Source organism: Rhinolophus sinicus, chromosome 15, assembly GCF_057876585.1.
Source record: "Rhinolophus sinicus isolate RSI-liver-muscle chromosome 15, RSI-T2T, whole genome shotgun sequence".
NCBI classification, from domain to species: Eukaryota; Metazoa; Chordata; class Mammalia; order Chiroptera; family Rhinolophidae; genus Rhinolophus; species Rhinolophus sinicus.
The window spans coordinates 131587694-131603073 of NC_142515.1; the positions used below are offsets into that span (position 1 = coordinate 131587694).

Sequence of the window (15380 nt, forward strand, 5' to 3'; positions counted from 1 at the left end):
TTTACTTGTCTGCTATGCTTCTCACAGTCAGCCGATGATTTTGACGCACAATTCAATGAATTTTTGCAGTGTTTTCATTAGTTCTGCTCATTACTGGCATTCTCTCCCCTCAGAAAAATGTTTCATCCATTTGTATACTGCCGTTTTCTTTATGGCATTATCCCCATGAATCGTCCCTGATTTCACTTCCATTCTTGACAAGTTTAACAAAATATTTAATGTTTGTTCATTGCTCTAATTCAAGTTCAGACATTCTCGCGACGACACACAGAAACACGCAACAATAACAATAAATGCCACTCGGCAAGACACCGCCACACGTGGACATGAGCACAGCTGTGAGGCATTGGTATACCCAGGTTATGAAACCTTCCCGAGCTGTTTGTACAGTGCTGCCAATGTGAGCGCATGGTGGCAAGTTCGCGAACTTAATTATCAGACCTCGTACACAAAGATTTACACATAAGATGTTCAAGAGGCATCGTTTCAAATAGGAGATTGTAAACAACGTGCTGCTTCTAAAACATGCCAAGCAAACTCACAGGCTGCTCCCTCTGCATGGAGGTGACATCTGGGAGCTGAGGTTGGGATCACACAGGGTCTGTAAGTCATGTAAGGAGCTGGCTTCTACTCTGCAGGGGACCTTTGGAGGGTGTGAGCAGAGAAATAATGGAATCTGACATATTGTATTTGAGAAACATAATTATAAATCTATTGAAAGCAAAGTCACGACAGTGGACATCTGTATGCATCCATTAACTGTTCTCTACTTGCTTACATTTCACTATATTGGCTTCATGTTATCTTTTTCAACATACATCTCCTTTTGCTAAATCATTTGCAAATAGGTTGCATATATCAAGGCAAAGGTGGTGGATAGAAATTTGGTGGTCTGCAGCTTAGTCTCCAGGAATTAAGGTGGTGCATAATTGTTTTTTAAATATGACATTGTTTTTTGAGAAAAATCTAGGCATTTGTTTTATAGTATATTCCAATATTTGGATTTGTGAGACTGTTTCTTCTTGATTAGATTCATGTATAAAACGTGTTATCAAGAATACAAAAGGGTATATTATAAATTCTTTTTTTTTTTTTTTTACTGTGGTAAACAATATGTTACTTGGAATCTACCACCTAGCAAATGTTTACTGTACAGCAGGTCTCTAAATAAAACTTTTTCAGTTTGCGTGGCGAGAACTCTGTGACCATTGAAGAGCAACCCCCACTTCCCCTCTCCCCAGCCCCTCACGACCATCATTCTACTTTGTTTCTATCAGTTTGAACATTTTAGATCCTCAAGCAAGCAGAGTCATACGCTATTTGTCCTTTTGTGACCAGCTAATGTCACTCGGAATGATGTTTTTAAGGTTCATCCATGTTGTAGCGTGTGACAGGGTTGCCTTCCTTTTTAAGGCTGATTATTCCTAGTGTACAAGTGTGTCTACATGTTTCCCTGAAAACAAGACCCAGCCGGACCATCAGCTCTAATGCGTCTTTTGGAGCAAGAATTCATATAAGACCCGGTCTTTATTATATTACATTACATTATATTATATGACCTGGTTTTATATTATAGTAACATAAGACCGGGTCTTATACTAATTTTTGCTCCAAAAGACGCACAGACCTTCAAGCATGAACGAGATGACGGGTCCTGTGCAGGGAGCTGCACATTGTCCTGTACGGGTGGAGTGAAAGGTGCACATGTGAGATTGTTGAGAGACCATAAAGGCGGGTAAGAGCCAGTTTGTTTGTTTTTTCCCAAGTGAAGGAGGTTTCTTTTTCTCCTGAATGCTATGGGAAACTAGCAAAGGATTAAATAAAGAATAATATAGTATTCATTCCTTTAACTTAATATCTATTTTCTTAAGTTTCTTAATATCCATTTCAGTGACTCAAGAGTTTATCATAGTCCTAGTTTTCTTAACTGCAGAAATAAAAAAATATGTAGTCATGCTTTCTCGTGTTCTTCTTACTCTCACATTGGCAAGTGGTTATATAACACTACCGTTACCACGCAGCACGTCGCTGATAGAAAAACAGGGCTGGTATGGAGGGTGGCAGATGCATGAGCTAAAACGTTTGGCTTTACCACTTGAAAAGTCAGATCGATTTATAAGTAACATCAGTAAGATTTATTGTTTTAAGATATAAACTGCATAATTTGTTATTCATAGCTCTTTAGAAGTACATTCCACATTCTCCCTTAGCTATGACTCCTGGTTATAGCTTTTTTCCCCAAAGCACGTTTTTTTGTTTTTTGTTTTTCACCCAGTGTGGAGATAGGGGGCTTTTTGTAGATAATGGCCAGACACTTAAACTGTTCACACTTTTTCCTGGCACTGGGTAACAGTCACGCTGAGAGGTGGTGCGTCACACAGGCCGGTTCACCCGGCCTGCAGAAGCTGCATGTAGGAGCGACAGAAGCACTGGACTCGAGTTAGGGAGGTGGGGGGTGGGGTGGGGGGAGCTTCTCTACAGGTCACGGCAGAAGTGATCCCAACCCTAAAATTAGGTGATTAAATAGGTTAATTCTGTGGTCCTTTCCAGCTTTCCTTGTCCATTGTTCCATGTCAGGCTAATTCATGATTTGTGAAAACCTGCCAAACACTGAAGGCCACTTAAAAATGTCCTGGATCCTGAATTTCATGTACTTGGAAGCAGAGAATCTGCTACAAGGTAGTTTTATTAAAACCAGGCTTATTACTGTTCCCATTTGGATATGCCTTAAGTCAAGTGATGCCCCTGAAACAAAGCCGTTCATGCATTTAGTGAACCTTAAAAACACTTAGTGACCTCTGATGAGATTCAGAAACCACTGAACTAGACACCGTGGGAAGCACAGAGATGAAATACACACGGATCACTCCTGTGAGAACACCCCTCAAGTAGGAGAAGAGACTTACACACAAATAACCACGTGGTGAGGTAGGTGTTAGGTGACATGTGAGCCTTACAGGTAGAAAACAGCTGCAACTGAGTAAATATTGGTTCTGTCCCTGAGATATCACGAACAGACATTTCCATTTTACATCCTTCACCGTTAGATCGTTGTTTCAAATGTTGTGTGTGTGTTTGTGTGTGTGTGTGTGTGTGTGTGCACGTGCAAGTGCTGGTTGTAAGAGTAACAGATGTTCAGTGCAGACATTTTATACAAATCAGACAAAGCAAAGAAGACAATGAAAATCATCTTCATGCCTGTGATCCACGGTGACCACTGCTAACATTCTGCTGAATTCCTTCTCGCTTATTTCCATGCTCATATTTAACTTTCTTGTAGTAACTTACTTTTTCACTGAACATGCTATCAATATTTCCCATATCATTAGAAATGATTCCACAATGTGTTTTTAATGACTGAATGTGTTCCACTATCGGGGGCGGGGGCATAATTTGCTCTGCCAGTCTCCCTACCCCTCTTTTTTGATATATAAGTTCATTCATTCACTTATGAAATGTTTCTTCATCTCCTGCTACATGCCAGGAACTCTTCCTAGCCTGACGATACAGCGTAAACAAACACAAGTTCCCCTTGGAACTGGCATTACAGAAACCAGGTACATAATAAAATGATAAAACTAACTGGTCCTGCCTCAGAGAGCTACTTATACTCTCCAAGGTTCAAAATTAATCTCTAGGCCCTCTCCAGAGAGGTTCAGCGTACTCCCCAATCTCGGGGGATGGTGAGACCATGCTGACTTCCCGCCGGGCTCATGCAGGCTAGACGGCAGCTGCCGTGCCTGCCCCTTCTAAGCCTTTCTGAAAGGATAGCCCTTGGCAGCCACTGCTTAGAACGGAGGTGGGCTGGGGGCGGGCGGGGTGGGGGACCCACGGCAGCCAGTCTACAGTTGGCCAGGACTGATACTCAAGCACGCGAGCTGGACCAAACCGCCTCTCATGCCTGGGGATGTGAGCACGAGGATGAAGCCGTCAGCAAGCTGGAGCTGAAGCTGAATCTTCCATGGGAAATGCTTAATGCAATCGCATTGGGCCCTGTGTAAGGTTGATTGATGAGGGTGAGGAGCCATCAACAGGCAGCACTTTGGAGGCAGGAAGGAATATTCAGTCAGTAGTAGAACGAAGAGACACTCGGACACGTGAAAGCATCTCTTGTGTTCATATTGCAGCACTAAGGCAGAGCCAAGGTGAGAAATTCTCGTTTGTATGCACCTTACAGCTGCCTTGGACTCAGGAAACCCTCCAGGTGCCGTGGCCTGATGGCTCGGCTTGCTGGGGTCCCACAGCCCATTACTTGAGACAACTTGAGCGAGTCTCTCGTCCTTATATCTAGAGCAAATCCACAGAAATAGTGTATGCAGAGCAGCACGGAACAACAGGCAATTCAGCTGCGATCAACTCATGAAACAGGCTTTACTTATGCTTTTGATTTGAGAACTAGCTTACCAGGACCCAGATTTCCTTTTCTTTCCTTTCAGATCCATTGTTTTCTGTACCAAACGTTAGAACCATCAGTTTCACTTCCTTAATATGTGTTAAAATAAAAACAAGGCACAAGCCATCATGTTTACACATCTGGGTGGTTTTGGAGATGAAAGACACGTTCTCCACCACAAGAAGCAAACAGCAAGTTAACAGCTACTAGCAACACCAGAATTACAGTGCAAGGTAATTAGTATCCGGAAGGAGTCTGCAGAGGCTGCTATGGGAACACAAGGGGCCTCTCAATCAGAGTAGAGAGGGTTTGCTGAGGACGTGACCTGTGAGCTCAGTTTTAAGGGATAAACAGGAGTTGCCTCTATTTGAAACTCCAAGCTAGAATTCTCTGGTTCCTAAGAAAAACATAGATCCTGTTTTTTGTTTCAATCCTACTGGAGATTTGGACTCGTTTTCCATTCTAGCATCTTGATCATAGGTTCACTATTTCTTCAGCAGTTTTTGGTAATCTTAGATTAAAAATTACTTCTGCATTTTTCCCCCCTCTGTAGTATTTCCCAGATATGCCTGATCCTAAGAATCACCTAAAGTTCCTGATAAATGTGCAGGTCCCCAAAACTGTCACCTGGAGATTCTGATACATTCACCTGGATTGTTTTTATCACGTGTCCCATGTGGGGCACGTTCATTATTAGGCACATTCAAGAACCCTTTTCCTACTTTCCAAAGGGGTGACGATGGTGGTTATTGTCACTTATTTATTTTTCAGGAAAGGATTTTCTGTTATCACAGTGTTTTGAAGCATTAGTAAATAAGAAAAGAAAAATATAACATTTCCATTCGGAAAAAAAGTTATTTCCTTCTAGAAAAATTCCATAGATAAGCACACATGTAAATTATAATTTAAAAAGAATTCAGTGTGGGTTGATTTCTTTTATACAGGCTACCTGCTTGTGTGAATTTTGTTGTTTTACTATCATTGTAAATCCACTCATGTAGTGCTCCAGTCTAAGATACTCATTCTATTCACATGTTGTTTGTGATTTTTCTTTAACTAGAGAAATAACACCGAGATTTAGCTTTCTGGGAATTGGGTGGGAGGGTATGAGACCGTGGTGGGCGGCTGCTGTATCAAATCAAGAAGCTTAGAGACCTGAAGCCCAGCGGGCATGAAGGGATTATCTCCTGTTTGCGTGGGAGAAGCGGGACGTTGCTGTGCTGTCAGAGATTTGCTCTGCCTGAATTCCAAGCAAGCGTGGTGAGTGCGGGCCTTGCGTGGGATCCCTACCTCTTTTGGGTTAGGAAGTAAAGCGAGGCCTGACTTTATGATCAAGCTGAAGGGGGGCAGAGCGCTGCACAGATGCCAGCTGTTAATGACCCAGTGCCCGCAGCCTGTTTACCGAACACGGCTAAGCAGAGACTCAGAGCGTTCTGTAGTTAGAAGCAAGAACTGGAGCAGGAAGCCAGCATCTTTTCTCAGAGATTAGAAGATAATATGGCTCCCATAAAAGGAGCAGTCACGTCTCATCCAGAACTAGTCATCTGTCACACTAGGTAAGTATTCTAACGTCTTCCTAATATAGATGGAACTGGAAACTCACGTTAAAATGGACAGCACACTCTTGCCAGTTCCTTTTGCATAAGTACACATATCATCAATTTATAGGCGTCTATGCACTGAGGGCAGATGCAGTCATGGCCCATGAATCTTTTGTTATCTTCCTGAGTTTCAGTCCTTAGTACCCCTCTACCTGCCATTTTATGTTGTTGCATAAAGTACGTAGACTCTCTCTCTCACTATTTTGTAAAGCGTGTATGAGGGTACTTACTGCACTGTGAATTGATTAATATTTCTCTCTGGGTGTATTACATGTTTGCACAGAAATCTTGTGCCTTGTGCCTGCAGCAAGCAGTGACCCTGGGATAATTCCTGTGGCTCTCTCCACTGGTATATCCATAAGGTAACTCTCATTACCCGCCTGAATCCATCAACAGACACTCCAGGGTCTGTTACTCAGCCTGACCCGATTCCGTACCCTGACAGGGAACATCTATTTTTCAAGGGCAGAATCTAATCAGCAAAGACCATCAAAATGAGAAATAAAGACAGAATATCACCTAGTGGTTTAGAATGGGGGATTGTAAATTATAGAGGACGCACAGGATTAGAATGTGTACAGTGAGAGGGTCCTGTTCTGGTAGGCAGGTTACGCAGGACATAGTCACCAGTTGAAAGAAGATTTATAAAGCAGCACTGCAGATCACTGTCCCAGAAAGTCAGGTTATTAAGATCAATCAACACATTCTTTCCCACAGTAGGATCCAGAGAGGAAAGCCAACTGTACTCGGAAGCTGCTTGTGGAGTTTAGGATCAGAAAAGGGATCAGGAATCAAATGCTTAAGGGTCCCAGACTCAGACAGCCTGACGGGCCCACCTCCTGGCTGCACACAAACCTCCACGTCTGTTCATTAAACTCTCCGTGTCACGGGAAATACTCGTTGGAGAAGGCCAAGACTTCCTCTCTCCTGCTGACGTTCGTCTTTGCAACTTTTTATTTGTATGAAATTTACTCGGTTGGCACTTTTTTCTTTAATGATGAGAACTACTTTGGTAACAGTAGAACATTCAGGCCAGAGGCTCATTCCGTTTAAGAAACCTAGTTATGTTTGCTGTGATCTAGTTTAAGCAACTGCTGGTTAAAGGGATCAGGAAGGTGATTGGGTGTTCATAGTCCTATTGCTATGACGACAGGAAATGTAAAACACGAGGGTTGTATAATACTAGATTAAAGGGCCTCCGCGTTATTGGGGGAAATGTTTGCATATTAAGAATAGCACGCGAGGCACTGGATCTTCAGTTCCTAATGAGGCATTGGTTTAATTCTTTTGCCTGTGTATTGCTGATTGAATTAAGAAAAAAGAGGAGAAAGTCATATGAGAGGATTCCAAAGATACTTTCACTTGTAAAGAATATATAAGTTAGAAGAATCAAATGGTTTCTGATGTACAAATCAGAATTATTTATTGATATTTTTGTGCTGTGACGGTTGGTAAGCTGCCAGAGGCCAAATGCCACACCCCAAACTCTCCGGATTTTTGGATACACACGCTGATTTTGCCCAAAGATGAGTTACCCATACTTCTGTCTGATTTACTAGGAGCTGAGAAATAAAGTTAGTAAATACAAGTAGATGATGAAAAATGCCTGCAATTTTATTTGCAAAATCTGTAACAATGTCAAGAGAGGATCTTTCAAATTTTATTCCCTCTATACCTATCTTATCCAACTTTTATGCTGATAGAATTTTTTTCACATTTGGAAAATTACTTTTTTTTTTTTTTTTCCATCTTGAATATTGCTAATACCGGGGCAAACCCATATATCTTATGAAAAAGAAACATAGCTTTATTTTTTATGTTAGTGATTCTCGGGAAATAAAGCCCCTTTTCCTCACTCACACACCTTACTTCACTTAGCTCATGTTTCTGTGCACAGCTTTGTAATACTTGACTAGAGCAGAAATGTGTGCAGGGTTCACTGTGGAGGTGGCACTCCCGAGTTCACAAGTGAAGGAGGCCCGTGAAGCAGACTGGTCTGCCCCAGCCTGACACCCAGCAGGGCAAGATCTAAGTGAATGTACCAAAATGACCTCATTTGCTTATCTAACGTCTCTCCCATTTGGCTGCAGCTGTTAACTAGAAAACAAGAATAATGGGGTGATGATCACCTAAATGAATAAACTGTCCCCAGTGGGAGGAGGAGAGTGTTAGAGGTGAAAGTCATATTCTCCAGAAAGGCAGGGATCTCTGACTTTCGGTCACTTCCCCAGCTGGACATGGGTGGCTCTTCCTGTCATTACCACTTGGAGAATTAAGAGTTTGCCCCATCGCCGCATGTGGTCCCACTTAGTTTTTACCATTGTCTGAGAGCCGGAACTTGGCATTCATGGGGCTGACAACTCCCCCAAGTCTGGCGTCTGTGTCAGGCTAATTGCCCTCTGCCTCCCGCTTTGCATCGTCTCCCTGGAGAGGGACGCAGGCACTCACCGGGTTGAGGAGCACAGTGAAGAAGAGCTCGCCTCCTTGGATGCTGTTGTCCAGCTCCCTCGGGCCGCCGGGGTACTCCCGGTAGAAAATTGTGTGAGTGAAAAGCCCGCAGGTTTGTCTCGGGAGAACCTGAAGGAAGAATGAGCAAGTGAAGAAAACGTTCCTTTCAATCAGTAAATTTATTGAAACTTAGCTTTTATTCTCATGGAAGATGGTGCACAAGCTGGTGTCATTATCCAATTCTTAACTACGGCCCAGAAAAATCCTTCCCAATCTGGGAAAGCGGGGGTGACATCAGTATAGCAGGAATACTGAAGAAAGCGGAAGGAAGACTTTACAACTCAGATAGACTTTGAATTATTTTAGCCACTTGTCTATTTTAAATCTCCAAGTCAGTACTTCCCTGATGAAGCCTAGTGTGTTCCAGCATCTTGAGAAATAAAACAAAAAGGAGAAAAATGAAACTTTAAAAATATTGGAGTTCTCTGTGTTACATTAATCTAGTCCTTGGAAAGTTTTCTTAGAAAATATACCATACATTCCATAACGTTATGTACAAAGTCAATGACAAAAAAGAACTAAGTGCAAAGATATTCTAACTGAATTAAATATATTCCCTAACAATTCACGGAAATGTGCCTTCCTGGACATTAAAGCTTTCCATAGCACTGATTCATTTATTTAACAGACACTTATTCTGGGCTCTGTGCAAGTGCAGGTTAGTTTTCCATTTTAAAAGGGCTCCCTTTGAGGATTCAGTGTGAGATATACAGAGCCATCTTTGGGACTTGGCTGCCTAGATGATTCCTTGCAAAACTGAGAGAGAAGAGAAAAGCAATTTGAGTTTTGTCTATTTCTCAAGTCCTTTGCGTTTAAACACAGGGCAGAGGAAGTGGCAGGCTTTACCCTGCACGTCAGGGAGGCCCACGCCTGCTGAGAGCAGGGGAGTCCCCGTGGCGCCTGTGGTGTCACTGGACCCCCGTAGGAGGCTGAGGGGGGTGTTGGAGTGTGACAGCGTCCTGTTCTGTCTCTTTGCTCCCTGAGCATGATGCTACAGAGCCCTCACCATGCTCCCTGAAGCAGCTCTCTCTGCTGGGGAAGGAATGAGGCCGTTCTGCTGTGGACGGCCCTTTAGACCGCATCAGGGAGTGTAACACTCAAATTCAGACTCTGAGACACTGATGAGCCCCTGGAAAGCTTATCAATGCTGGCAATAATTAGAAGATGGCCATGAAATCCACAGTCAGCAAGACTGTAGGACAGTGGGCCCCGAAGCCGATTTTCTTAGCCGAGGGCCTGAACCTGGGCAGCTGCCTGCGGATGCTTCTGGGAGCGCCAGGAAAGACCCCTGAAGAGGCTGCCAGGAGGGGCCTGAGACTCTGCCAAGGGGCCTGTAGGCCAGTTGCTGAGAGGCCTCTGGCTCTGTCCAGGGTCACACTTAAGAAGCAGGGTGAGGGTACACTGCCCTGGTTTCCACCCGTTCCTACTGAACGAGGAGCAAAGCTGCCCGGTAAGTAACACAATAGGCCTGGGGTCTCAGAGACTCCGGTCTGGGCTCCAGCTCCTGGGAAGGTAGTAGGCCGTTCTCTTCCTAGTGGAGTGACAGGTGTGTCAGAGGGACGGAGAGGAGAAGCAGGCCCGCATTAGGCACCGAGCTGCAGGACAGCAGACTGATTACGTTCACGGCACGCGACGGGGGACGTGGTGCTGAGGCACCGAGGGGGTAGGGCAGGCAGTGTGGACGGATGGCATGTAGGGGCTGGTGGCCGTGTGAGTGTGTCAGCTACAGAGCAGCAGAGAGGGAGATGGGCCGAGTCCACACTGTTTCCAGGCCCCTGAGGAGCAAGTCATAGGGTGCAGAAGCTGTTGGAACGCATCACGGTTAGGAAAGATGAAGTTGGTGATCTGGAAAGATCGAAGGCTGGCGCTTCTAGGGCATAGACTGCCGTGGGGGGGAGGGGCTGCAATAGACAAAGAAGGAAGCAGCACCATAGTTCACGCGTGAACATGAGCGTCAAGGCAGTGGATTCGCTGTGGGGAAGAGGGGAAACAAAAGGGTAAAGAAATCATCATGGAAGGTAGAGACCAATCGGATTGGGGGGAGGGGTCAGTGTGATGCTCCAATTGCAGAACTGAATGAGGGCCAGCAGCGTCCACAGCTGCTTTGAAGGGAGCATGAGTTTCACTTAAGGCCTTGCAAGTTTGATTTGTGAATGGAGTATAAAAAAAACAATGTTTCCTCATCTCAGTAGGGGCCTCTGCTCAGCCCCCTGCCCTCCGTGCCCTGGCAGCCTCTCCCCAGGATGGCAGCCGGCTCTCAGCTCTCAGCCTGCATCTTTACATGGGAGACTGTCTGCTTTCTCTTCCTGCATAACCAACGCCTGCCGGACATTTCTCACGCAGAAATCCTCACCTAAGGGCCCACACAGCAAATACGGAGGGTTTCTGGGGATTGCTGCAGAAATGGAGTCACAGGGGCAGTTCCACTGAAACAGGAAATCTGTGAGAGGCTTTATTACTTGAAAGATCCATGCACTTACGTGTGTTCAGGAGACACGAGAAATGAACATGTGTCATGGGACATGTGCAAGCAGGGTTTCTGGCTGTGCAGAGAGAAACACGAATGGAAGAGAACAGCCCTGAGGAAAGTCCTTAGAGAAGTTCAGTCTCCCAGGAAGACTGTGTGTAATTTAAAAACGGCGCGACAGTGCTGAGTGCTTGTAAGTTATGCTGTAACCCAGGTCCTGGACTCGCTCTGGCCGACAGGCTGCAGCTGGAGGCACAGTGAGTTCATTTTCAGTAGAGAGCAGGGCAGACTGGGGTAAACTGTGGCTGTCAGGTCCCCATCTAGCATTTACAACAGTTTTTATTGAGGGAAAAGTCAAGCTGGGAGTTGACCCAAGTTAAAGGTCACTCATGATCCATTCTGTAATTTTTGCAGACATTGGACACGTGTCTGAAAAGGGTCAGTTGCACCTGATACTGGGGGTGGCCCTCTGTTCAGATAGCATGTCGATCACGGTACCTCACCACGCAGCGCCCCCCCAGGGGGAGCCCAGCCCGGGATGCTCTGCCCAACCTCCCCAGGACTCGGGATATTTTGATTTGGGAAAAAACAAAAACAAAAAACAAACAGAATTTGATCACTTACTTTGGGAAGTGTCACTGAGTATTAGGTAATGACACAGCTTGACAATATGCATTTGTCTGTCACCAGTGTGAAAACAAAACGAAACACAATAGAGAAGCTTTGGAAGGAACTGGACAGTGGATAGGAAAGATTTAAATGATACCTCTGTCATGTGCTGTCTGTATTATGATCTGTTAGTGAATATGCAGGACTTCACGTGGCCCCCTGCTGTAAATACTTGAGTTTCTAGTCTCACATAGTAACACGAGAACTGTCAGGCTTGTAAACAGGCTGTGTGGCTGACATGCAGAGAGTTAGGGTTGTTTTACATGATAAGTAGCTTTGTGAAGAAACGGGGGCTTCTGTAATGATCTGCACATTAGAGGTGAAGTTCCTTCGTGTTTTAACAGCAGAGCCTGCTTAGTAGGGCAGTGTCGGTTCCAATACCGTCTTGAGCTGTGCTCTAAGGATTGACCAGGAGCGACTTGAGTCAAAGCATCCTTTGCTTAGATACACAAGCGAGCTTCCTGCCGCGGGGAGCGCCCCCTGGTTTGTCTGTGTGCCTTTGCTCTCGTCCTGGGTCCTTCCTGCCAGTGAGAACTGCATGTGTGGCCCGTGTGAACTCACCATGATGTTTTTGTGCACGAAGCCCCTCCGGTGCCTCGCGGGTTTCAGGTGGGGGTACTCCTCCGTGCTGGTGACCTGGATGCCCCACACCTTCTTCCAGGCCTCGTACAGCTGGCCGTGGACCGGGTACACGCCGGAGTGGTGCGGGGCCACCGCGTAGCCCATGTGGGTGGGGATGCCGTGCTCCTGCGACCAAGCAAGTGGCGTCAGAAGAAGGGAGGCTTATCTGGGGCCTCGCTTCCCCCCGGGATTTCCAAACGTTCACTCTGAAGTTACTCTGAACTAGAAGAGTATATGGTGTGTTACTAACTATGGTGAGAAAAGAATCTTGTTTTTCTCATCCAAGGATAGTCACACCCATGACACAGAAGGATCGGTGTCTGTAGACCAGGGTCTCTGGGGCGGGAGTAGCACAGTATCAGGGAGACTCGCCGACTGAGACCCCGGGGCGAGTCTCAGCGCTTCCCCTCATTGGCTGTCGGACCTCGGGCGGGTTGTACAACTTCAACAAGACCCAATGCCCTTAGTTGCCACGTAGGGTAATAAAACCAATTATTTCGCCAAGTTGTAGAGCATGAAAGATAAAATGCAAGCATTGTTATTGGTAACGTGCCATTTAATTTCCTTTCATTTTATTAACATCGGTCTCTTTCTTATTGAAACAAATAAAACAAGGAAACTTAAGAATCCTTCCACTATCACTCTCCTTCTCTCAAAAAACTCAAAATTCTTATTTAAGAGAAGGCTTTTCTAAAAGAAGGTATACTATCATCGATCTTATCTAAAAAAAAGTTTCACTCACAGTATCCATTTCTTCCGGAAAAAGTAATTGATAATATGTATAAAGTCGCGGATAAAAATACCCTTGGTGAACCATAAACTTGAGAGGCTGTAACAGTGACATCAGCAAAATCCCTTCCTCAACATATCACCCTCCAAGTACTATCCCAAGTTAACAGCTGAATTATTTGAGGAACTTAAGTGGAATTAATAAGTCAAATGCATTTAGAAATTCCAGAAGCAAGAGTCAAGCTCATAATTCAATACCAATACTGAAAAGGGTCACAGAAGGTATGCTTATGAAGCTATAACCTTCGTTTTCACTTGTCACCTCTAAGAAAGACGATTTGGGGGAGAGTGACAGATTTTTTCCCCTAGTTTTCCCTAATAGTTATGTAATTTATTTCAAGTAAATTTCCATTTAACAGAGCATGCTGTTTGTCTCTCTGAGAGTTCCCTTCAGAATGTCTGAAGTGTCCTCATGTCTTTGTTGAGTGTCTCATAAGTAAACACACCACTAAAGGGTGTACTTTTGTAAGAACACTCAAAAGAATGATGCAAACACTTGTACCTCACACGGACCACGTTGATTTTTTTTTAACTGCTACAGTTCCTTCAAGTATAAACACATGAAGGAGTTTGCAGAAATGTAAAAAAAAAAAAAAAAAAAGAAAAATTTGTGAAGCTTTATTTTTTATTTTTAGAGTTTGAAGTGATGAGTTTTATGTGGACCTTCGGGGTCTTCATCAAGCTTTAAACAATTCAGGGCCAGGTTCAAATTCCCAAAGTACCTGCAAACATATTTCATCTTCCTGAAAATGTACAAGGTTGATTATACACTACGAATCGTTAAGTCTGCATAGTACCAGTTTTAATTGAAGTTGACTATTCCTCAGAGTGCAGAAAAGCTGAGATTGTTCTTTGTACTAACTGTGTGTACCCTCTGGTCTTTGTAATAGCCACCAGGACAGTTACTGCTCATGGTGACACAAGAAATTACATAAATCATATGTGCAGCTATTTGAAAGAAAGATGGTATAAAAAAGTCACATTTTAATGTTCTGAGTTTGTTTAAAAATATAACTTTTAGGAAGTATATTTGTTTAAAGACAATTCTGTGAGGTTTTTGTAACGGCAATCAATGACAGCGTCCATGGTGTGCCAATGTTCAGTTACACAAACCATGCTGGTTACTCAGGCTTTGGAGTTTGACTAAGGATAAAAACCAAGTAACAAAACAAAACAATCAAAATGGTATAAAACTGATGTGATGGAAGCCATGTCTCAGAAGGAGATTATTTTCCATAATTATTAATTGAAAATGACCCTGGTCAGTAAAAGATAAACAAGGACTATTATCCCACAATTTGGGATGGGAGTTTGAAGTACTTAACTGATAATAGAGAGAAAAGCAGGAATACCAGGTCTGTCATCTGCTTCTACTTTCTCTGTCACAGAGAACAACTTTTCAAAATACTTACGATGGCATAAACATAAAATTAGATGAAAAGACGTGATGAAGTCAGAAGCCATAATAAACTAAATTATTTCAGTGTTGTCCAGGCTTAGACAAGCACATCTTGGAGAGGCGTGTGGAACTGTCTAAATCATGCTTGTTGGTTGTCTGGGTGCTGATGCTTTGGCACTTGGAGCCTTGCTGGCCCTGGAAAGGACGCCCCTTGCAGGGCGAGCCAGTTCCTAGATGGCAAAAGCCTACCCAGAGCACGTTCTTCCAATGTGAACCAGCTGCCCTGAGTCCTGCCTCACCACTTCCTTCCCTGGGCTCTCACAGGGCTCTCTCCCTGCCCTTACCACCTCAGGGCCAGGCCCCAGACAACCAGAAGGAACCCCCGGGCTTGTGTCCCCTGAAATTATTCCAGGTAGCCAACGCTAAACCCGCTTATGCTGCCTCGTCTTGCCTTTCCTGCAGAAACCAGTGCAGGCTCTGGCTCCCGTTCTCCCTCCCCTCGTGTCCTGACCGACTCTAGTGCTTCCCGGGGACCTGCATACGGTGGTGTGCTCTGTCCCCTTGGGAAGTGTGGGCAGCAGGCTGTCTTTGCGGTATCAGATGTCTGCTGACCTGCTGTCCTCACCCTCCTGAATAATAATAAAACCGACATTGTTAAACAGCAGTGATAAAACCTTTAAATACAGGAGCAGCGTTTATATTTCCATCCAACAGACGCTGAGGTGTCTGTCACCATTCCGTGGACACACTTCTCCAGGTTAGAAGCACTCCATTTGAATTTGCTGGATTCCCTCTTCTGTGACTTACTTTCTGAACACACTGATGCAAATCCCTTCTAAACTGTCAGCTGGACTGATTACATTCAGGGGTGACACTCCAAGTATTTACCATGTTTCCTTGAAAATAAGACCTGGTCTTATATTAAGTTTTGCT

General features: G+C 44.4%; 1 protein-coding gene across 5 annotated transcripts in view; it reads right to left on the reverse strand.

Annotated features, from left to right (window-relative positions):
• Nucleotides 1-15380, reverse strand: part of LOC109454140 (bifunctional heparan sulfate N-deacetylase/N-sulfotransferase 3) — a 107375-nt gene that overhangs the window by 36926 nt on the left and 55069 nt on the right. For all 5 annotated transcript variants that reach the window (XR_016019098.1, XM_019744527.3, XM_019744526.3 and 2 more), the window contains exons 5-6: nucleotides 12200-12385; nucleotides 8443-8571 (exon numbers count right to left, since the gene is read on the reverse strand). Coding sequence is in view for 4 of the 5 variants with exons in the window: in XM_019744527.3 (XP_019600086.3) it covers nucleotides 8443-8571; nucleotides 12200-12385 (315 nt within the window). In the remaining variant the exon portion in view is untranslated. The remainder of the gene's footprint in view (nucleotides 1-8442; nucleotides 8572-12199; nucleotides 12386-15380) is intronic.